Consider the following 24,286-nt stretch of genomic DNA (forward strand, 5'->3'; position numbering starts at 1 on the left):
TGGTGCACAGAATTGGAAGGGGGGGGGGAGTGGGCATAGCTTTCCAGTACCAAATTGCTGCCTGTGGATGCTGTAGTGTTTCAGGTGGCTGCTAGAACAGTTTCTAGGAAGATTGCCTGATCTTTCCAACCTGCTGAATTCATCAGAGGTGCTAGAATTCAGCATAAAAAAGTAAATATGTCACAGGAAATAATGAATGCCTACAACTGTTTCTTTAATTTTATCATCTTCAGAAATCATTAGTTGGCAGATTGACTGAATAAGGTACCAGCTGTCCGTGTTCATCTTCTAGGCGCACCTGAGCTCCATGCTGCCTGCTAAACTGGCTCTGTTCTGTAGGTTAGTGGGCTTTGCTTTTGCTCTCTGGCAGCGTTGGAGAAGGCCAGAAAAGAAAGCAACTTTCCTGGAGCTTTTACAATCTCTAAGATACTGTGAGTCAGCTTAAGATCACATCCTAGCTGATGCTTTGGACCTAGCCTGCCAGCTCAGAGGAAACAAAAGCGTTTGCTTGTTGCTGGACATTGTGATAGGGAAGCAGCAGATGTACCATGAATGCCAGCAGAGCTCATGGCTCTTCATAGGACAGGATGTGATATCTTTGTGCTGGTTCTGGCACACTAAAATCTTTCCGTTTGCTTTTTCTTAATCCAGCAAGCTTACAGAATGCCCTGTGTATTCAAGGCTGAAAATACTGCGAGCAGTATAAAGCTGGCCAAGGAAACGATGCTTTATATTCTAGCTCTGGAGCTTCCAGGGTTGGTGGGGGAGGCTAGTAATCAGCAGCGGAATGGAGGACTGTGATAAACTTTCTGAGAATGAGGGTTAGTGGAGCTCCTTGACTGAGTCTTGCAGAAAGGGAAAACTCACTTAAAAAGTAAGTGTTGAGAGAATCCAGTAGTTCTCGTGGTGACATCTCTTAAAAGTGATTTCTGATACTGAATTAGTGGCAGCAGTAGATGGGAACTGCTCTTTTGGGCAGGTGAAGCAGAAAAACAGAGGTGAAGCATTTTTCTTTACAAGCTGCTTAACATCTGAACGTATGTGAATACCTCATGAGTCAAATATGTCCTGGGCTCTTCCAGGCTGCAGGCAGGAGACACTACCTGAGGCAAAGGGACCTGTATCTGTTGAACCCACCATTCTCTCTGATTCCCATTGTGCTAGCATCTGAAGCCTCCTGCAACTGGGTGTCACTGCCAAGATTTTATACTGGTGTTGACGCAGGGAAATCCTGTCTCCCACGGCGCCCCTGGGAGATCAAGCATCCAATGGATGAGGTAGCTTTTCCTGCGTTAGCTGTCTCTCTGGATAATTGTTATTAGGGAAGCATGTGCCAGCATGTGCTGCAGCACTGCGGACAATATCCTTGGCTGGAAAGTACCTTCAGGTGCTGTCACCTCCTCTGGTGCTTTCTACGCAACTTTCCTAGCACTACTGATTGCCTTGAGGTTTTTCTTTTTTTTTTTCTTTTTTTTTTCTTTTTTTCCCTCCCTCTACTCTTACCGCCCACCCAGTAAAAATGTAGTCCCAGGGCATTGACTCATTCTCCATGTGTTTCAAGGCGGAAGGAAGGGGAGAGCAGAGATTGCTCTGTCCTGTGTAGCCCATTTCACATGGGCTTGTACTTCTCCCATGAGGAGAGGGAGGCGGCAGCAGCTCTTCAGCCCTGCGGTTCCATAGCTATAAAAATCCTTTGGCAGCTAGGTAGGATGCTCTTGCTGGGCAATGTTTCCTTTCTTCTACTTCCCTTATGTGGCAATTTTGGATGCTACTCCATGCCCACTGTTGCCTTATTTTCAAAAGTCCATGAAACCTTGCAGTGGATACTTGCGCCAACATTCATGCTCTTCCCTGCAGTGTTATCTAAACTTAGCTTCCCATCTGTGTAGGAGTGGGAGAAGGTGGCAGAGCAAAGACTCCTCCTCTTGCTAATCTCTGCTACCTGGCAGCCTGCCACTTTCTCTTCTGGGAATGCAAATTAATTTTCCAGGTAATGATTGGGAAAAACAGCCTATTGCTGGAGGTGTTGTTGCTTACTGACAGTCTGAGAATGATGTGCTTAGCAGAGAGCTGTGATTTCTGCTTTTGGCCTTCCTTAGCCTTATCAGTAAAACAGTAGTAAATGCTTTCAAGGAAAAAGTATGGTTTCTTGATTTTCAGGTGATAGTTTATAGAGACCTTTAGGTAGGGCTGGCACATAAGCAAATGTGAGCAGATGTTGTGTTAAGATGGGACTGCGTCTCATTTTGAAGGGGATGCTTTTTGTCTAGGTGCGATTTCCGCACTAGGTAAAAAGTCAATGTAAAATCAGTAAAGGATTCCTGGTTTGGCAAACCACATGGTAGTACGAGATGCTGAACCATGGGATGGGGGCCATTTCTACCTAGCTTGCCTTAGCATTTAAAGGAACAAGTAATACTGAAACACATCTTCCTTCTGTTATAAAGGTAACAGATGTTAGGGGAGAGTGTGGTTAGATGGGAACAGGTGAGCACAGAGAGAGAAGAGCAGCTGACTAAGAGGCCGAAAGGAGTTTTGTCATCTCCGGGTGGGTGGAAGTAGCAATGCTCAAAATGACGTGTCAAGTTTCTTGGTAGAGGTTTCCTCTGACTGGACAAGCCAGGAGCCTGCATGTGATTTGAGGCTATTTTTGTACCCTTACCTTTCCCTCTTTCCTATAGGGGATCTGCAGCAGCACCTGCAGGCCATGTTCATACTGCTCCGCCCAGAAGACAACATCAGACTGGTAGGCTGGCTTTTTGCTTATCTGCGGTTGTGAATGTGAAGGTTAAATTCCACTTGACAAATATACCTGTATAACTCATGAAAGCAGTGATGTGTGCATGTTCCAGTCATTCCATCATCAAATTTGGGGAGACTTCTTTGCAGCCACAAGGAAAAAAAGCACCTGATTGTGAAAGCTTGGCTTATTTGGTTGTCCAAAGAGACAAATTGTATGGCTATAAAACTCTGCCTTTGTCTAATCCAGGTACTAAGTACTTACGCTCTAAAAAAGTATTGTAACAATTGCAGAAGAAGCTAGGTATATTAACTTGGTGTCCTAGTTAAATCGGGAGTTAGAAACTTAAGTCTGACCAGTGTGAACCACCTGTCCTATCCTCTTAGTTTAGCTGTTTTCCTCACTCTGTGCTTTCCTAAATTTTTGCATCTCAGAAGACAATTCTTCTTCTTGAAGAAGCTTGTAAGATCCCTGTGTAACTATTGATCCGTGTCTACCTGCTTTTCTGGGTTGTTGCCTCCTTTAATGATGGAATGAAAATTATGTGATGCTGTTTATAGTATTAATGTGCTGTCCCAAAGACCTCTAGAAGCTGAAGAGCAGCAGTGAGGAATTTGCATAGGACTTGCTGAAGTACTCTTCAAGGTCAGGCATGACTGCAATGTCTCTACATCTCGTATCGTTCGGTAGTTTGGAGTTCTCTTCCTGTGTTCTCTTGGTGCATCTTAGCAACCTATGCTCGAAGAGGGATTGTCAGCATTGGAAGTGGTATTCTAGCTTCTCTGGTTTGCAGAATCCTCATAAATTCTGCTAGAGCTAGACTTACCTAATGAGTATACCTAGAAGACAGCCAGGGATACTACAAAATGCTTTAACTTTAAAAAGGATCACAGAAAATATTTTGCCATGAACAATCTTTATAAGCAAATTGAAGGACCTACTCCTAAACTTTATCAGGCCCACCTTGCAGTCGCTAATGTTTCAGTGGAGCTGTTGGGAATGGGAGTTCTCAGTACTTTGCAGAATCAGAGCCAGGGTTAGAACATTGGAAGCTATTGAACAAGTCATTGTTCAGCAATATCACTGGCTACATTGTGTGATTTGGGACAAATTAGCCTTAACAGCTGAATAAGGACTTTGTGGGCTGAGACATAAACCCTTTTGTTCAGAGCTGCATTTGGAATGCTAAAATCTTGCATGAGGTTAAGTTCGATAGTCTACTTGTATCTAATTGATTCTTGACGAACGAAGGGTGTGCAGAGCTGCAATAGACTGTCTCATAAAATAGTAGCTACCAATAAGATTTGAAATATAAACAGTACTGAGAGAAATGCCTTCTCTTCTTGTGTTGGCTGCTGTCATTCAGAGGGCAGCAGAGGAATCTAATCCTCTATAAACCTACACTTGGATTTTGGAACAACTCTTGTTTCTGTTGGAGCTATTGGCAGAGTTTTTGTAGCCTTTCATGAGAGCAGGATCAGAGCAATGGTACCAGAGTGAGATCAGTAGGAAGGGGGAAAATTGGTTAGAAGTGTACAAATTGATTGAAAGTACTCCTGGAACTTGGCAGAGTGGGAAGCTGTTCACTTATGTGTTTAATAATGAAATAAGACTTCTAAAAGTCTTCAAATCAAATATCCCAGTGAAAAATGCATTCTTGTATGAAGCACTTTCATCTTTTCATGCTACAGGACTGCGAGATCAGTATGAGCTTGCCTGTCGCAATGTCCTGTTGATAAGGATTGATAGAATATCACGTGATACTTTTGATGAAACAAGATTGCAACAGAAGGCAAAGTTGGATTATGAGTAGGTAAAATTAAAAAAAATATATTGCTAGCCCTGGAAGGACTACAGAGGACTTCTTGTGTATAAACAGACTATAAATAACTTCCTCAAATTGAAGAGAAATCTAGCTCTATGTAGATGAGCTGTTGAGAAAAAATCTTCCATCTCATGACAGTCCCTGAAGCTAGGCCATTCTCCACAGATTGAATGTTATTTCAAATATTCTAATTTAAAAGGCATCAGACCCATTAGTTCATGTTTGTACTCCTTCGTTGAGTGAGCATATAAGTTAGTGCTTAATGAAAAGGCCAGAGACCAATTTCTGACTTGATGGGCATGTCACGACTCTCAGGGTAATTTTGGGGATTGGCTGGCTTAGAATGTAAAGCTTATTGTTTTATTATTCTCGTAAACTTGGCAACATGCATTATCTGCTCTGGTGATGGTTCTTTGCTTTGTGGGAAGGGTGTAAGTGTTACGTCTAGGCAATGCCACAGTAAACCTTGTCCTGTTTCTCTTAGTTGTTCCTCTGAAAATCCCACCCCAGTGACTTGAGGCTATATGACCTTTGGCCGCTGTTTGGCTAGCCTTGTTCTAAAGGGTCTTGCATTAAAACCACACTTCTAATTACTGCTAGCCAAATTGGTTTAGCAAAAGTAAGTTAGATTATGCTAATCCTCTTGCTGTTGGACTAGCCTCAAGAGAAGTAGAACAAAACTCGTGTGTTCATGCCTGGACACAGGGCAGCTCTTGGCCGGCTGCTCCAGTTTTGGGCAAGTCTTTGTTTCTGTTTGAGATTTGGATCCTAATGTAGGTAATCACTTTAACCCACCGAGACCTTGGTGATTGCTTGCTCTTCTAGGTTGAAGAGCACCCTTTCTGTTTTGCTACAAGCAGTTAGTTGTAGAAACAGCCAGCTTTGGCAGAATTCGCACCTTGAAGGCCTGACCACTTTGATCCTCTGTGTTTCCAAAGGAATCCCAGTAACATGAGTAAGAAGGAGAAAGCTGGTTCTAGCATGACTTATCTTAAAGATAAGGGGTGGGGCACAGTCTCTCGCTGTACAGAGCACACTTGTCTGCTGGCTTCAGCATTTGGGTAGTTCCTGTTGGTCTTCAGTCCTATCAGACGAGTCTAGAAGGCACAGTCAACACTGTCTCCTGCCTGCACTTGCTGTTCCACCCTCATCACCAGAGCTGCTGCACTGGGAGGCTTTCCCCACCACTGTCAGCATAATCTCCTGCGATTGAGCACTTACGTGAAATAGCAACCTCTGTTTGGACTGCCATGTGTTGTTTTAACCTTTGCTGTAGATTCTGCCACATCCTGTGGTAGAGACTCACTAGCTAGTGGATGGGCAAAGTGTGAGGGAGGTAAGAGTGGGCTTCCTCTGAGCCAGGAGATGCCATGCTGGCCTCAAATGCAAGTTGGAATGAACTGCTGGGCAAAAGGAACAGGGCTGGGAAAGACAACCTGCCTGTGAGAGCTCTTCCCATGTTTTCCCAAGTTATCTTTTGAGTTTTTTGGGGTTTTTGTTTTTATTCTGTTTTGTTTTAAGTGTAAAATGACTATTTAAAGCAAGCCCTCTGATCCCTGAACTGCCAGAGTCTTCCAGGGAGTGTGCCTGAGCAAGTAGTAGCTTGGGAGGGCTGCGGCAGGGCTGCTGCGCTTGAGGAATTCAGGTTCTGTTTGTGAAAAATGTCAAATACTGATTCTAGCTTGAACTGTTCAGTCATGAGGAATTCAGCAACTGGGTCTCAACATGACAGACGGATATATCTGTCCAGAGCACAGGGCAAGCCGAGGCTGCGGTGGTTCTTTCTTGTCCGTGCTTGCTCCCTGCAGGCTCTGCTCAAAGTTCAAGCAGTTTAACACTAAGATAAACACTGAAGCTAGATGGCATTTCAGGGTTAGGTTAGGCTGTCCAAAGCAAAGTTAAGATTCAGTATACATAATCAAAGACACTTCCTTTCTAGGGATGTCCAAGTGTCTGTAATTGGGATCCCGTGACTAAAATCCTTGCTCCTGCGAATGGCTAGGAACAGAGTCCAAAAAGTGTTGCAAGTAAAAACTGCTTACTGCAGATGTGTACAGGCAAAGCTTACAGAGGTAGACACAGCGCTTGTCTGGGCTCCCTTCCCCTGGCTCCTCACTGAGCAGCGGTTTGTCCTTAAGAAGTCTTGCTTCAGCCACAGAATTCTCAGTTCCTCTTGGCTTTTGAAAGTGTGCAGCACTTCGGTATTGTGTTTTGGAACTTGATGTTGGTCTAATGCTTGCAACTTAGACAGCTGCTATCTGAGCACTCTCAGTGGTATTTGGTTCAGAGGGAAAATTTCAGGCATCTGCCAGTCCCACTAGATCTCTCTTTTGGCACTGGGGTACATGTGGTAGGGATAGGAGCAATTAGGCACAATGACTTTCACCTCTTCTGAGCAATCTGAATCCAACAATGGATACAGCTTAATGATAGGGGAAATTTTCTTTTCCTGCCAGGTGCAAGACAGTAGGGTTACTTCTGCACTGGGAGAGCTGCTTGACAAATTCAAAGGGCCAGCGGGAAACCACATATCAATTAGACTCTAGTTGTCTGCCCAGCTGTCTGGGACATTGCTGGAAAGAGCCTTACTGGAGCTATTGTAACATGCAGGAGCGTAAAGGGATGCTCTGGTTCTTTGAACAAAGCCTTCTGTGAGATGAAGAGCTCACTCAACACCCGTCTCGTTGAACGCTTAATGCTGCATGAAGCTACCTAGACTGGGACCAGTCAGAGGACTGTGGCAGCCAACTGTATAAGCTGCTCTTTAAATGCAGGCTTGCAGGGACAGCCACCAGGCACACCCTAACTGTTGAGAAAAAACACTGTATGTAAGTCATTTCTCTACTGGTTACCTCACTGAGGAGTCCTGGCCATCCATACTAGTGCAGACTGCATCGCTGCTTCTTTGCCTGTCACTCAGCATGAAAAGATGGCTTGTAAATGTAATTGTGTGCCTTCTGCTGGCTGCACTGCTGATCCATCTTCTTTGTTTCTTAGGCTGTAAGACTGGAAAGTACATACCAGAACCGCACAAGATACATGGTGGTAGTATCCACTAACGGCAGACAAGACACCGAGGAGAGCATTGTTCTAGGGATGGATTTCTCTTCCAACGACAGGTACTCACAGTGTCCGGGTGGAGGAGATCCTTGTGTTCACCCAGATATATTGAGTAAAGTGTAGAAATTGCTGTCTGATCCATGTTTTTTAGGGATAGACTGCTTCAGCTTTTCCAGGCCAATATCTTTCTGCAGACTCGGAATTTCCTTTTTGAAATGAGATGGAAAAGGAGAGATAAGGGAATAATTCTGAGATCTTGGTGGTCTCTGAGGTTCATTCCCAGAGTGCAGCTTATGCTGCAAGGAAATAGCACAGGTCAACATTTCCTCCATTCCTCAGTGCCTCGGGCTCATGTGAAGACATTAAGTGCCCAGAGAGATCTCTGAATGGTGTGGTCCCAAGCTGCGTCTGTACACCAGAAGGAGAGACAACTCGCCTGCAAAGAGACAAAAAGCTGCAATTAGAGAAGCTGCACATCAGGGTTCAGGAGAGCAGTTAGTAAGAGAGTGACTATCAGGCAGCCCCATGCCAAGGTCGTGGCACAAAGGGCCTGATGGGAATGTCAGGGTTGCTGATGGCAGATGTTACACAACATGTGTTCTCCCCAGACATTAGTATGTCACCAGGGTTTAGTGCTTTTGCTTCATTCATTTTAAATTGCTGCCGACCTCTCCAAAAGGCTGCAGGACATGGCTGAGGAGGCAGCTTTTGCTGGAGTGACTGGAAGCCAGGAGGCAGCTTCACTCAGCAGCTTTGAGGACAGACACTTCAAGTTTGGAAGGGGACACTGGACTCTTGGAGAGAGCAAACAGGTGCAGAGGGACATGGCTCTTAAAAAAGTTATAAGTTAAAAGTTATAAGTAAATTTTGGCCTAGATGAGAAAAGAAGAATATGGATATTCAACTCATTTTTGGAAATTTTTGTGCACATGCTTGTTTCTAGCTTTTATCTTTAAGCACAACTGTGCTACAGGAATTAGTTTTGTTTCTAATCCTAACTGAAACAGATTACTTTCTGGCAATTAGTAGGGTCACTAGAAAGGCTTTTTGAATTGTTTGGCTAATAAATGACCCTTGAGGTGGCCTGCTGCTAATCACAACAGCCAGTATGCTTAATTTCAAGCAGCTTGCTTTAGATTCTTAGCTCAGGTGATGCCTGCTGAAAATGGGGACCGGCCTGATGCTGCCACTGGCTCCTGGATCCATTCCTATACGTGTGTGTACAGCTGTAGCTCAAAGATGCTCTCAGTATAGGAATAGTAGTATAAGAATAACTTGTCCTTGCACAGGGTGCTGTGAGACTGGAGCCTCCTATTGGCTGTGATATACCCGCACAGCCACCTTTGATAACTGAGAGCTCATTGGCATTCAGTATCTAATAACGTAGCAGGGTAATTTTTAGCTTTCTCCTAGGGTTACTACGGTTCTGGATGGTCAGTCTGATATACACTCCCCTTGCCCACTCAGTATTTATAACTCAATTTAGACTTGTTGCTATGGGCTCTGATAAGCGCTTGCTGAAAAGTATCACTAAAAATACCCTGGCCACCTTGGGAAGCCTTTTAAAAACATGTCTTTCCATGAGCTCATATGATGTATTCAACAGAAATAGATGCATGCTGTATTGTCTCCGTGTTCTGGGCATCAGTCACTCTGAGACAATGTGCGTGTAACAGAGTTTCGCATCTGCTAACCCCCTGAAGCCTCGATTCTTATTCTCTTCCCTCACCTCTCATGAGCTGCAGAGACTGATGTGGATGTTAGGGATTGTAGGAAATTTGAGAGCTGCTAGTGCAAAGCATTAGAACAGAGGACAGTTGAATCTGATTCTTCTGTGGTGTGCTGCTTTGATTATGGGCTGATTTACAGCTTTATGAGATTCAGCCTTTTCATTTGCCAACCTGATGCAGGTTGTGTTGGGGTTTCCCCATCCCTGCCTTTTTCTATCACTTGGCTTCTGCTTTTAACTTGGCCTTTTCCTCAGCCTTGCAGAAAGCAGGTGACTACAAGGGCGAAGAGGTCAAAGCAACTGAGAAAAGGGCGAGATTGCCAAGAGGTGTCCGTCTTGGCCGGCCACTGTGCTTGGCCTCTAGTTGTGGGAGGGGGAGAAGACACAGGAGTCAACAGCGGGTGATACACTGTGCCTGTTACCCTGCCCTGCTGACAGTCACCCTGGCATTGCATTACACCGATCCTCATTCCCAGCAGCTGTGGCTGTGGGGCTAACAGAAAACAAAGCTATGAATCAGAGTTGGAGCCAAACTACTTGAGCCTGAGAGGGACTAATCTGTAAAGAAAGCTTTGAGCTGACCGAAGACTGTGAGCCTCTGCTGACCTGCTGAGAGCTTGCTGCTTCTAAGTCCTGTTTGCTCTTCTCTTGGGTGGGTGTCAACCCTATAAGCTTGCTTGAAGGAATGCTAGTATGCTGTATCTGGTTTATAATCCCTACCAGACACCTGTAGGAAACAACACAGGCTTTGTTTGTCCCTGAAACAACAGTAGGATGTATTTTTTTTCTAATGAATACAAACATCTGCAACCATTCCTGTGAAATCAGAGTAATGTCATGGTGCTGTAGTAGATGACCTGACCTTCTCTTTCTTGTTACAGTAGCACTTGTACAATGGGTTTGGTGCTGCCGCTGTGGAGTGACACCTTGATCCACCTGGATGGGGATGGGTGAGTGTCTTTTGTATGTTCTAGGTCAGTATTGGAGAGGCTACCGGTTGTGTTAGCTGGGAACATTGTGTATGGAGAAGGATTCAAATGATTTCAGAGCCCTGGCAGGTCCATCAGCCTCCTGCTGGTGACCTCTATCGATAGAGTTAGTAGACTCATAGGCCTTAAATCACAGTAGTTGTGGCAGGGAACTCCAATAATTGACTTACCTGTGAATAAATATGCAGTGAGACAGTGGCTCATGTGTGTGTTTAAGCTGGAGTAAAGGAGCTTTTACTGGTGAGTGGGTGTGTAGTGAAATCTTCTTACAGGGATCCTATTATGTGTTCCTCCATAGCTCTTGCAGCAGCAAGTGTTTTGCTGAATATAAAGTAAAAGTGATGTTTCTCTGCCAAATAGACACCTGACTTGCAAACTCCTGTTTGTGCCAGTTACAAAGGCTGTCCAGTGCAGCGCTTGGAATGACTTTTCCTTCCTTGATAGCTGCCCCAGGATCGTTTTAGCTGCACTCTGTTGCTCCCAGCTGTGGCGCTGAATTTGTGTTGCCAAGGTAAACAGCACACCCAAGCACTGTCCTACTGTCTTAGTTTCATTCCTGAACAGTGGCCGCTTAAAAAAAAATAAATAAATAAGTCATCTTAGAGCTTGTAGTGTGCTATTTTGATCTGTTCGCTAGCTGAACTCAGCAAAGCAACTGTATGCGTAGGGCTGGTCCTTTGCTGTTCTAATGTGCTACAATCAGTTATTAGCTGAAAAGCTGCTTTTGGGATGCATTTTTACTGTGCTTTTCTTCTTCTCTTCAGTGGGTTCAGCGTATCAACGGATAACAGGGTTCATATATTCAAGCCAGTGTCTGTACAGGCAATGTGGTAAGCACTTACTATAATCTGTCCCAGTGATCCTTTTTTTCAAGGTATTCTGGCTACTTGGGCTTCTAAAAAGCAGGTGCTGCTTTGCATTATCAGTATCTTGAGACTTACTCAGGTAAGCAGTTACTTCAGAGACAGAGAAGGAAGCTTGATACTAAAATAAAAATATCTCCAAGGGCTGGTATACAGCATTGAGCTTGTAATACTGTGGTGGCCATGCCTTCATCTGAAGTGGGGGTGGGAGGGAATAGGGTAATTTTCTTTGCAAAGGACTGCTGCTTTGAATATCTTTCCAAAGCAAAATTTACTGTTGATATAGGCGTGTTTGAAATACAACTGTTTCTTTTATTCATCATAAAAAAAGGAAATACACTTATAGGTATTTTAGGAGCCTCTGTCTCCGGTGAGACATGCTCACTGTGATAGCGAGAAGGAGAGAGAAGCTGCCTGCATTTTTCTTTCCTTTTAGGGCAGTTCACGTTAGAATGTAGTGGCCATTAAAGTATTTCTGGCTCAAGCTTCTTTGCATTGCCGAAATACATCCCCTGTCAGGGTGTCATGCTTCCATGTCACCCCAGTGATTTTGACCTGGATCCTTCTGATCCCAGTCAAAGATTTAAAACAGGCTAAAAATAGGAGAGGGGATTTGTTTCCCAGCAGCAGCTGAAGAAACTTCTAACATCGCTCTTGCAGTGAGAGAGGGCAGACACCTAAACACCTTCGCTAGAGTGCATCCCTGAAGCCTTGGGGTTGGACACGTAGCTCTCCGTATCTAGTTCTTGGGCATTTTTGCCCTGCACGCAGAGGAGCGAATGGCACTGTAAGATGGAGTTGTCAGAGCTGCCTGTGTCAGAGAGAAACTCTGCACATCTTAATCATGGCTCAGGCAGTTGTAGCAGTTTTCGGAGCGAAAGAACACAGGTGCCTCTACCCTGTAAACTGCAGGCAGCTTTTCTGCCATCCAAGCCAAGCAGCAGGGCCTTGTCTTAGTATGCTTTAGTGGGGACACCCAGGCTCTTGTAGTGTGTGGTAACCCAGATGTGCTCCTATAAACATACCCTTGCAGGGCAGCCTCCTGCTCAGATAGCTGCGGGAGCTGCTGCACGTAATCCGGGAATCTGTACCAACTGATGGCACACAAACAGGATCCAGGGTTTGGCTGCTGCTTTGTACTTGATACCATCCTGAGGAAGATAGGATAATGCTGCAGGTATTTTTCTCCTTTCTAGGTCTGCCCTACAGAGTTTACATAAGGCTTGTGAGGTAGCCCGGAGTAACAACTACTACCCAGGGAGCCTCTTCCTTACATGGGTTAGTTACTATGAGAGCCATATCAACTCCGACCAGTCATCCGTCAATGAGTGGAACGCCATGCAAGATGTGCAGTCCCACCGGCCTGACTCACCTGCCCTCTTCACAGATGTGTAAGTAGGTTTGGCTCTGCTGAGCTGTAAGCAGTGCAGCCTCCAAAAGAGGAGACGGTTGCTACAGGGAATTGCTCTTAATTAGGTTCTAATGAGGGGAGGCTTCCTGCTGAGATATAAACGGACCCCTGGTTAGGTAAACAGCGCTGGAAGATTTGCTCTCTTGGGGCTAAGGTTTGTCTTCTCTCACCTCTGTTTTCATTCTAGTTGTACAACCTCTAGGTGTTTACCTGTTACTTGTTGCTCTCAGATCTTTGCTTCTACAAGGTTAGTTCTGTGTTACTAGTAAGCGGTAGATATGGTGTCTTGGCCAAACCCTGGAGATATCTGCTATAGCAGAGACTAGAACCTAGGCCATCCTGTTCACTAGTTTTATCCACTGATTCCCCGCCCTTGTGCCTCCTGGAAAGAGCAGGTTTCTCTGGATTTTGCTTTTACTCTGGAGCATGTATAAGCACGCTGTTTAATAAAACATGGTCCTTCTTCCTTATTCAGTTCATTTTCCCAGAAAGTGAAGTGTTTAGGCACGGTCTTCTGAGACCGAGTTCAGAAGCAGCTTCGTGGACATCCAGCTAACACACCTCAGAATGGGGAGAAAGAGCAAAGCAGTGATTCTTGGCTCTGGGGAGCTTTGTAAGTGTGAAACAGCAGCATATAGGTCCCATATTGTCTCTGGCTAAACGCTCAGATGTCTAGTGGGGTATGTTCCAAAACAGTGACTTATAAAGATGTGTACATAGTTTACACAGGCAAAGTTTCTAGGCTCTACCAACATTCAAAAGCTACAACCCCTGTAATTAGGGGTACTATTGCTGATGGTAGTGATACTGTATAACCTCAAAGTAGTCTGTGTCCAGGTGTAATGCCAAGTATGAGGGGTTAGTTGTCATGCTTGCAGTAGAAGAAATGAGTTTTCATTAGCCTCAGCTGCTTTCCTAGTGTAATAGTGCCATTGGTTGATTTATGCTCTTAGGTGTTTCATGTTGTTGATGTTCAGTGAGTGAACAATAATGCTAAGGCAGTAGTTCAACTGTGAACAAATCTTCACACTTGATTGTTTTTAATGTGCAAGTAAGAAGGCTGAAAAATTTTGGCAGGCTTTCAGATTAATAGTCCTCTAACTTTTCATATGTATGTTCCGTGTAATCTATCCTTTCTCCAGTGGCAGCAGTTGAGTGATTTCTTGGGGATACCTAGACAGCATTGTCCTAATCAAGTCTTGAAATAATGCTTGTGGTTAAGAGGACTGGGAACTCTTATGATTTTTGTTTGTGAACCACCAGCTGGAAACGAGTTGTAGTTGCTTCTAAAAGCAGAAGTCTCTGTGCATTTACCAGCCTGGTAGCCTTCCAGAAAGACAGAAAGGTGGTGTGAAATGTTACTTCTGGACCCCTTCTAACTGTGATGGGTGAGCCAGCTCTGAGCTGCTGCTCTGTTGCAACTTCTCTTGGTGTTAGTCAGGCTATTTTTGCAGCTGGTGATAAGGCCCCTGGCAGCAGAGGGTGGAGGAATGCACAAAGGCTTAGCTGCCCTCTTTTCTCCATGTAAGGAGCTTTGGAACTGTTACCTTTCCAAGAAAGGTAGAGGGGAGGTTTAGATGTTGCTCCAGTGAGTGTAATGCAGATTCCCAATTTAAAATTTACCAAATACTTTAGGTTCTCTGGATTACTACAGTGGATTAAGCACATTCAGTTGCTCTCTGTTTCACATACAGCTGGGAATCCAAACTGGGCTTTACAGTTACCTGAATTCCTCCCAGTTGAGGAGCTGCTTGGGGGGAGCAGAACGAGTGTCTGAGACTCTTCAACGTATCCAGTCTGAACAATACCAGTTTAAAAAGTACCATGAGCCCAGTTCATTTCCCTTCCTCATGACTCTCTGTTCCTTCCTTCTGGTAGCCCAACAGAGCGGGAGCGCACAGAACGGCTAATTAAGACCAAGTTAAGAGAGATCATGATGCAGAAAGATTTGGAGAACATCACGTCGAAAGAGGTGAGTGGTGGAGGAGCAGCACTAGAAGTGCTGTTGCACAAAGTAGAGAGCTCTATACTTTTTGCTGTGAGGAAACAGTAGAGCAAAAACTTCACATGGTTTCCTTGTCTTCTTCACTCAGATACGCACAGAGCTGGAGATGCAAATGGTGTGTAACCTGCGAGAGTTCAAGGAGTTCATTGACAATGAAATGATAGTGATTCTTGGGCAGATGGACAGCCCCACTCAGATATTTGATCATGTCTTTTTGGTAAGTTTAGCAGTGAATTCAAGTTATACTTGTAAATACACCTTTTGCTTCTCACCATTTCTTGGTTGACACAACGGCCTCTGGAGAAACTGTAAGTCTGAAGGAGAGGTTGACAAATCCTGGAATCATGTATTCTTGAGCAAGACATAAGACAGTAATACTATTGAAGAAGAGCTACCTGGCTTCTTGGTAATTCTAAACTGTGCCTTATAGCCCAGCAAAGCTGCAGTCTCTGGACTCTGGAAAGGGGGGATGGGAGGGAGGAACCTTGATTTTGAATTTCTTTGCAAGGCTGTTTCCATTGACAGAAGACCAGTTTTGTGGTCTGACTGTCCAGGTGTCAAATTCTTGGAGTGTGTCTTTGGGAAGAGCGTAACTGCAGCAAAGAAGAAAAAGGAGTTGTTTTGGGGGCTTATGTAAGATTCAGGTAGAATTACACTACCTGTAATGTGGAAAGCTTAAGTTTGTGTCATTTAGGGGAACAGAGGAGTTTTGCAAAGAATTCTGAAGATAATCCACTTAAGGCAATGTAAAGGTTTTGCCTTTTAATTTTTTGCTCATTTAGTTGCCTTTCATTGCTGCTGGGGCCTGTCTAATTGCTCCACCTCCTTCTGGTGAGTCAGCTCTCCACTGGATTTCCCAGCTCTGGAGCACTGAACACTGGTTTTGTGGGGCTGCCTAGCTGTGAGATTGGCTCAACTATAAACAAAGCCAGTCGTTTTGGACCAGTTGGTCTGTTCAGCCTGAGACAGCTTCTCCCAGTCTTGTGAAGTTTAGTGCCTTCCCATGGCACCAAAGAGATGGTTTATGTTAACGTGAACACTCCCAGGAAATTGTGGTGGGGTAGAACCAGAAAAGTTAAAGTACCTACGACATCGTGGTTTTGTGCAGACTAGATGCTCTTCAGAGAGAGGCATGTTACAGGCTTACAGCACTAGTCAAGAACACCACAGGCAGTTTGGTCAGCTGCAGAGATTTGAACCTCAACTTAGAGTATGGTTAATGTGAACAAGACCATGAAAAAAGGCTCACAGGCAGCACCATGGAGAAGGGCTGTGGCTAACGGGAGAAGTAGATGTGTTTGCCAGTCAGGCCTCTGCGATGAGGAGCAGTGCTGCTGGGGCAGCAACTTCATTCAGGAACTTGTACACTTCAAGGCAGAGTTTGTACAGTGAGTCCGCTGGGAGCCATGGGGCTGTTTACTTCCAGGTACAGGCAAAAACCCTGTTGGATCCTACTTAGAAAGTACTAAAATAACTAAACAGGGCTCTGTATCTCTTCTCCAGATCATGCACAGCTCTGGACTTTGCTGGCACTGACCTGATTTGTTGCTGAAGGCAATGCTTTCTATTGAAATCTGGATCACCAAGGCATGAGACATTTGCCTTTACCCTGCTCAAAATTTAGAGCTTCATCTGTGCTGAACCCTTGAATGATGTCCTCATTCTGATGATTTCTCTTAAGAAATGGTTCAATTTGGGAAGAATCATTTGCTTTTTGTTTGTTATATTCCTGAGGGGTCAGGAAAAGACAACAGACTTGTCCCCAGTAGCTACCAGAACAGTAACACAGTCCTTTCTTGGGTGTGTGTATACATCGTGGTGCAGACTGCATATGCTCAAGACTTTTCTGCAAGTGCTGTCATGGGTGCAAGTGCATTGCCCCAGATCACAGCTCTTTTGATTGGAGAAACTGACCCCATCACAAACTCAGGGTGCCTGTGCATGCTTCCAGGGCAAGCAGCAACCCGTCACTGTGTGAACAGCGTGAGGTGTGTGCCTGGCAGGGAAGTTCTTGTTTTGGGCTGGCCAGGCTTACAGGCAGGTAGTAGGTATGCTCCGAGGGCTGGTACACCCTGGCCATGCCTCTCCTGTCCCTGGGGCAGCGTAAAGCCTGCCCCATGGGAGCAGCCCCAAGCAGTGCAGCTGTTGGCTGCTTTCTCCTTTTTTCTGAATTGTCTTTCCATTTAGGAGCTATTTAAGGCAGAGAAGCAGATAACTAACATTTTTTTTTTTTTTTTTTGGAAAGAAAGAAGCTTTTGTCTGGACTGCCTTGTCCTCTCTGAAGGCTTAACTATTTGGGCAAGGGCAAGGAGCTTGGCTGGGAGACCCAGTGGGTTCTGCAGAGGAGTGGGTTAGCTAGCCAGGATTGAACACCTTTGTTTCTCTGCTGACACAGACTTGGAGTGTGGGGAGAAGAGGTGTAACCCAAATGAGCTAGCAGTGTTGTGGCCTTTGATGTGCAGGATGGGTGTTTCATGTAAAAAGAACACCTGGATAGTTTTTAAGCACAGGCAGCTGCTCTTCTGTGGGGCAGAGCTGGTAGCAGCAGCCTCCAGGGAAAGGGTGGAGTGATCTCCTCTTTGCTGAAGTAGATTTCTCAACACTTTGCAGGAAGTGCGCGGCTACAGTGCTGGGCTCAGCTTTGCAGAGCTGCCTGCTCTTCAGAACGGATCTGGTTGATAGAGCAAGATAAGGTGCCAAACATGAAGGCATGAGCCCTGTTACCCCTCTTACGCACACCCTTTACTCGAAAGACTCTTAACGCTCCATCGCATGGCTGGGCAGCTTCATCCTGGTGGCCCCTCTGCTGTTTTTTTTGGTTATCTCTCTGTGCTTTCTTTGTGGGTGATGTGTCCTCTTGCATGTTTTCCCTGCAGGGCTCGGAGTGGAATGCCTCCAATTTGGAAGACTTGCAGAACAGAGGGTAAGTAGCTTCAGGTCGTCAGCTTAAAAGTGAGGACCTGGCCTCGCTCATTGTCCACACAACAAATTCCATCCCAGAGCTGCTGTGTAACCTGATTTGTACAAAGGGCTTGCAGATCTGAACAAGCTGACAATCTGCTGCTCCCTTGCTTCTTCCAAACCCTGTGTTTTACAAACAGGCACCCTAAAGTAAAAGAATCTTGTTCCCTGACCTTGACTAACATCCCCTTGGCGAACAAAGTAAGCCAGCAGTCTCATAGCAGTAAGTAGCAGAAAGCTACAATTACTTAACTGCTGCATAGTTGGCTCTGTGCCCTTTGCTCAAGCGTGCTGCGCTGGACTGAGGCCTCAGGATTACAGAGGCACTTTGGAGTCTGGACCTCTGGACTGCAGCAGGAAGGGAAATGTGTAAAAGAGTGTTTGTTCCCTTGAGAGGGACCCAGCAAAATAAAGACTGTAGCTCTTGGGCTTAGCATAGATAGGTTCCTCTGCCTTCTGTCCTTGACATCTTGCAGGCTTAAGGTTAGGGTATTCAGCTTCTAGGCCAGGTAGATCTACTTACAAAGACTGTGTAACTGAACCATTATTTACAGATTTGGGTTGTTTGGGCCAAAACAGTGAAAAAAACTAATCGCTGCTGAACTGAATTGGTAGCATACTTAGGCACTGTGGATAATCAGGCTATCAAAACTGGCTCCCCTCATTCAACGAAGGGTCTACTGCAGTTCCCTGGTGTTAAACAGTGTTCCCTTGACTGCTAGCAGTCTCTCGCCTGCTAGGGAAAAGGGATGTTACTCCTCTGCAGTGCTCTTGTTCTCTCTGGTATCCTGGCTCATGTAGTTTATAAGTGCCTTGCAAGTAGCCTACAGGGCTAGAGCTACTAGATGTAGTGCACATAAATACCCTTTCTTTAGCAGTTTTCTTTCCAGAAAGTTTGGAGAGAAGTAATAAATGCTCCCCAGTGGCTGATGGTCTGTTACATCTCTCTGTGGTTAATTTGTCCATTTGCTGAACTATGATACTACTTGGAGGCTTATGCCTTCGGTGTTCCTATGTTGTTGGTAGAACAGGAAGAGGTTCACAAAGGCATTTTGAGAAGGGACCCAAATACCAAGTGAGAAGGCTGTGCAGGAACTCCTGTGGCAGGAGAGTTGCTAACGCTTACAGTAGAGAGATTGTGAACAAGCAGAACAGTCTGTGACAGCCTTTGCAGGAGGTTTCATTTCTAGCCAGGATAAATGGAAGCCTTTTTATTGTAGGCTAGGCTTGACCCTAATTGCTCAGCAAATCCTTTTGTTTGGGTTTGCCACTACCTCCTTGCACTAACTCCTCATTTCCAAGGAAGTGTGTTCAAGATTGCAATTTTGAATGCTTTGAGTTTTGCCAATCTGTTATCCAGCAGCTGTGCTATCTCTCTGAATTCGCTGTGTTCTGCACACTCTGCATTTTTACGTGCTCTCTGTTTCCATGCAGGGTGCGGTATATTTTGAATGTGACCCGAGAAATAGATAACTTCTTCCCAGGGCTCTTCGAATATCATAATATTCGAGTATATGATGAAGAAGCAACAGATCTTCTGGCTTACTGGAATGACACCTACAAATTCATCTCCAAGGCAAAGTAAGTCTGTTCAGAGCACAACAAACATGTTTAGAAAATGTATAGTAAGCATTTGGTATTTTCCTACTGATTTTCTCAGCTACTTTCCTCCTTGCATAACTAGGAGCGAGGCATTTTCATTTTGTAAGTGTTGCAGGTGTAAATGTCTGAATGTTAATAATAATGATTTGTGGTAGGTAACTCTTATGGGTGTTTGCATAAGAAGCAGGTAGGACTAATGAGGGTGTGCTGCCCAGTTACAGTCCAGGCGAATCATGGGTGAGATCGTTCCTGTACTAGAGAGCTCATAGTTTACTTGCCACAGTTAATTCAGCAGCCTTCTTAGGGGAAAATTGATCCAAAAGCAGACCGGCCTACATTGCCTTTGAAGTCTTACTTCCATTGTGAAAGTGTGTCTTCTCTTAACCATAGCTGGTACTTGCATCATCTCTTGTTCATAGCTTTCAAACAGCTGACTTTGAGTATGGCTGTCTTGAGCAGGTTGTTAGAGATATATCTTGCTTATTTAAGCTGGTTTTCTTAAAAGTTATTATTGTATTCCCTTAGATGGGGATTTTGAAGTGTTATCATCCACAGAAGTATTCTCTGGCCCAGAATATTTCCCATTGGGAATTAAACACTTGGGCCTCAATACTGCAGTAAATAAATCTTCTGGATAGAAGCAATTACTGTACACCCTTTTTTTGCTCTACTTGCTGTGTTTGGGCTTTTTTGGTCACTGGGAGCATTCCAGTGTTTTGATTAATTTGGGTTCCAAAGCTTGAAGGGGGTGGCACACTGGGGACAGTGCGCAGATATCACTGCCCTGATGGAAGAATAGAGATTATTTTCTAAGGAAGACTTTTGCCAAGTGATAAGCTGCATAGCACAAAATATCCCAACAGTTAACTATCTCTCAATGTGTATATGGGGTGTGGATGCAGCTATGGGCTCAAACAGCTGTGTGCAGCTGAAGTTTAAGCTCATCAAGGCACATGACAGTGTGCTCTCTACAGCCTCCCAGCTTGTCCTGGGGGAGCTTCACATGGCCAACAGTAGAGAAAATCTTATCCAAGCATTTGAGGGGGGAAAAATATATTAAAGGAGCCAAAGCAAAACCCTCTCAGCCTGCTCTGTGCCAGTGCTGCCCAGTGCGCGGAGTTTGCAGATAAGAGCCAGCTAGTCTTCCTTCTCATATTTCATGAGAGACAAATATTTTTGAATTCCTTGGGGCAAGGCGCAGGCTGCCCTTTCAGACACTGTCTGTACCAGCCTCACCCAAGCAAAGCAGCTGCTCGCTGCACTCAAGGGTGCTGTTTACTTTGCCTTCGGTGAGAGAGAACGGATAACATCAGTAGGCATCTTCCCTCTGGTTGCAACAGGGCACTGCATTGGTTTCTTGATCAAAGTTTGGAGCAGTCATTTGAGGTCTTTGCCTGCAGCTATGGGGAGGTCATCTTTTCCACTTACTTGCACTGGGACAGGTACCAAGAGGAAGGAACTGAGTACTTGCTCTTATAGATGGTCCTAAGAAATGGTGGTATTGCAAAAGGTCTGTTAGGTAGGCCCATGGGGCTTTTGGCTCGATTTGCACTTATCAGCGTCTCCAGAGAGATGTGGCTGGTGGCCAGACAGGCTTTCAAACACTGTATTAAAGCAGTGTTGGTCTTGGGCAGTCACTTGCCAAAATGGTTTGCGCTAGAAAAACGTCTCTATGCTGGAGGCTACCCTGAGCCACTCGGTATCTTCCAACAATGTGTTTCTAAACTCTGAAGCCATTTGTATGTGATAGATACCCTCTTTATTTGGAATACTGCTTGATACCAGAGCGCCATTTTGGCTGGGTTCAAGGATACTTTTTTAGTCTTCAGCAGAGTCTTCATAAAATTGTGCAAACAGCTGATATTTGTCTGCTTTGTGATAAAAGCTTTGGAAGAACTGTTTTAACAAAATCTATCAAGAATATCACAATTCTGTTCTTCACTTCCTTTGTGTGTCTTGCTCTGCTTTGTAAACTGGATTATCAGGTCACATCCAAGAGACTGCAAGCCAAGGCCACAGTGCTTAAAATATGTTTCATAATGCTTTAGTAGAGAAGTCACTATTGTTTTCAGCTTCTCGGAGGCAGGGTTTCCATTTAGTGATCCTCTTCATCTTTCTTCCACTTTAGGAAGAACGGTTCGAAGTGCCTGGTGCACTGCAAGATGGGCGTGAGCCGCTCTGCGTCCACCGTGATCGCCTATGCCATGAAGGAGTACGGCTGGAACCTGGACAGAGCATATGACTACGTGAAGGAACGGCGCACCGTCACCAAGCCCAACCCCAGCTTCATGCGGCAGCTAGAGGAATACCAAGGGATCCTGCTGGCCAGGTGAGTCTGGGAGAAATGGCCTGGATTACCCATTTTAAGGCATAACACTTAAATGATTGACTTTATTATTTTAATTAGAACTTCTACTACTACATTATGGAAGCTCGTGATTATTTTGGGGAAGATAATACTGTTTTCATGGGTTATCTCAGCTGAGCCTGGGAAAATGGATGTAATAAAAAGCTTCTAGAGGCTGTCTGGCTGCTTTTTGGAGAGTAGCATCCTGTGAACTGCCATCCAAATGCAGTATTCAGAGCTGTGTAGTTTCCAACAGAGATAAATGATGTCCCTATTGCGTGTAACATCACTTGGCAGGGAAACTGCCTTCCCTCTGTCTCAACCTTACAGTTCCCTGTTGACCATACTCCTCCTCAGCAGCTGTCCTGGTTTTATTTAGATCCTCCTGTAAGTGCTGGTGTTAGGGGAGGGGACAGGATGTTCTTGTTTCCTTTGCGTTGCAATAGCAGTGTTTATTCCTGCCTGGAGTTCTGAGGTTGGTATGGAGCTGGCTATGGGCAAGGGTGTTGTAATCCCAAACCAATCACCTGATTAACAAAAACATAAATATTACATATTTCTGAGAAGTCTGCTTGTAAACTGTGTTAAACAACATTGTCACGTGATCAGCTGGAAGGAGGTAGTGATACTGTGTTTCTCCAGATTACAGTATTTTGTCTCAAATCCTAACGTGTTTTGCTCTTGAGCAAATCTGAAGCCTTTGCCTTGTGGGGCACCAGAGGTGCTACGTTGCTGCTGGCAGCAGTTAATAAGGATTAGCACTTAACCCTGAGCTAGAAGTGACCTGCCTGGTTTGATGTGCTACACACAGCATTAGGCAGACTGGAAAATTAGATTTCCCTTGAGTAGGCTGGATGCAGGAAAAGAAGGTTTTCAGACAGGGAAATGGTGCCAACATCCTGTACAACAGGTCAGTGAACACCTGTGAAGGGTGCTTGGCTAGTAGCAGCTGGTATATCACACCTTTAAAGCCGTTGATTTAAGTAATCTGTCCATGTGGTAGTTGGTGACACACCTGCAAAGCCAGCCTGAACAAACATTTTGGTTAAAGCTTTTTTCTTTAAGTCTTTATTTGTCAGGGGGTAAACCTTTTCTTGCTGCCATCGTTGACATGGTGCACAGCTCCTCCCGCTTGAGCACACCGCTGCTCCTGACCTATTCTGCAAGTGCCCATACAATGGCATGAACACGATTACTCGTGAGGCTTTAAAAAATGCAAGAGCAGTGCATTACATCTGCAAGTGCAGGGCTAAAAAGCCTGCAGTAAATGAAGCTTCACTGAAGCAAGGAATAGCCTCCACATACTGCATGGTCCCTCTTTTCTTTATACCAGTTGTTTCTTAGCTCCAGACTACTTTTTCTCCCCATTCTCCTCCATGTGATTTAGCTTTGCCTTCTGGCCTCTGGCTGGCTTGTTTATTGCTGCAGTATTCCAGGACAGGTAAAGAAAAAAAAAGGAAAACAAAAAAAACACCAACAGATTCATGCTCATGTGACTGCTCAGATTTCAGAGGGAAGGTTTGCAAGGGGAGCCATGTGCTTGGACTATCTAGTTACAGTTTTGTGTGGGGTTATAGCAACTGGGATATGTTTTCCATCTGTAAAATGAAAACCCCCCGTCTGGTTTTAGTCACAATAACCAGCGTGTTTTGCTCTTCAGGACTGTCACGCTTCTGGGATCCCTCCCTCTGGTAGTGGGCAGTGACAGAAGGCCTGAGCCTCATTTCTTTTCTTAATTGTGGATAAATTACAGCAAAAAAAAAATCTATCAAAAAAGTGTTTGGGCTGCAGTGTGCTGGTCTCCCCAGCCCTGGGAATGTGATGCAGGAGGGTCAAGAGATGGCGGTGGGCTCTAGGAAGGGACACGGGCACTTGTATCTTGAGGTTGCTTTTAGCACCTTTTGCAGGTTTTAAGATCAGAGGAAGTGTGAGATTCAAAGTTAACTGCTGGGGCAGGTTAATTGTGTTTGGTTGTGGACAGCCGTTTGGAGTCTCAGACCAAGGCAGAGCACTGTGCTTGACAAGTTCAACTTGTTTGTGCAGGAGGGATTCTGCGTTTCAGAATTGGGTGTCTGCTGGAGTGCTGGACTCGACCGTCACCACGCCAGGGCCGGAGGTGCCGCGGGGGCTGTGCTGCCAGCAGCAATCGGAGCAAAGCATGCCGAGGGCCCCAGCGGAGCTGGGCCTGTGCGGGGCAGTTCCCAGGGAATCCCTGCTTTCCTGGGCCTGTAATTGCATCAGATAGACAGTGCGTCTGGGAGGGGATGAAGAAAGACTTTAAATCCAGTTGGGGAAGCGGAGGCTTAGAAAGCATCAGGGACTTCTCCCCAGGTTACGTGAGCAGAGAAATAGGAAGTCTTTGACCATTTGTCCAGAGCCTTAGCAACAACGTGCCTCATGGACAGGCCTGGTCCTGCTGCCAGTGTTAGGTTTGGTTCTGAAATCCATTAGAAATAAGTCACGTGCCTCCTGGAGCCGTACCATGTGGCCTCCAGCATTAACCATCCTTCCTGTGAGAGGACCTTATCCTGCCCTGGTTCATATGCGAGGGGCTGTAGCTGATTACAGGGTTAGAAGGCTAACTCTGGACTGGAGTATTTTCCTTGACTGTTGGGCACCCACAGCTAAACTGATGAGTTTTGATCAGCACAGTAGCATCTGTTAATTAACTTACTGCAGCCAATGGATGTGTCTGGGAGCACCTGCTCTGGCTGGCAGGGGCCCTAGGGAGGTTTTGCTAGGTCTCCTGCAGAC

The 24,286-nt window shown here is 45.2% G+C and overlaps 1 protein-coding gene across 3 annotated transcripts in view; it reads left to right on the forward strand.

Annotated features, from left to right (window-relative positions):
- Positions 1–24,286, forward strand: part of SSH2 (slingshot protein phosphatase 2) — a 52,130-nt gene that overhangs the window by 21,820 nt on the left and 6,024 nt on the right. The window contains exons 3-12 of one of the 3 annotated variants that reach the window (XM_062592196.1): positions 2,682–2,746; positions 7,563–7,684; positions 10,236–10,304; positions 11,108–11,173; positions 12,403–12,597; positions 14,496–14,589; positions 14,711–14,839; positions 17,499–17,545; positions 19,018–19,164; positions 21,314–21,514. In XM_062592196.1, coding sequence (XP_062448180.1) covers positions 2,682–2,746; positions 7,563–7,684; positions 10,236–10,304; positions 11,108–11,173; positions 12,403–12,597; positions 14,496–14,589; positions 14,711–14,839; positions 17,499–17,545; positions 19,018–19,164; positions 21,314–21,514 — 1,135 coding nt within the window. The remainder of the gene's footprint in view (positions 1–2,681; positions 2,747–7,562; positions 7,685–10,235; positions 10,305–11,107; positions 11,174–12,402; positions 12,598–14,495; positions 14,590–14,710; positions 14,840–17,498; positions 17,546–19,017; positions 19,165–21,313; positions 21,515–24,286) is intronic. The other 2 variants (XM_062592197.1, XM_062592199.1) reach the window with 2 other exon arrangements.

Source organism: Rhea pennata, chromosome 20 (assembly GCF_028389875.1).
Source record: "Rhea pennata isolate bPtePen1 chromosome 20, bPtePen1.pri, whole genome shotgun sequence".
Lineage (NCBI taxonomy): Eukaryota > Metazoa > Chordata > Aves > Rheiformes > Rheidae > Rhea > Rhea pennata.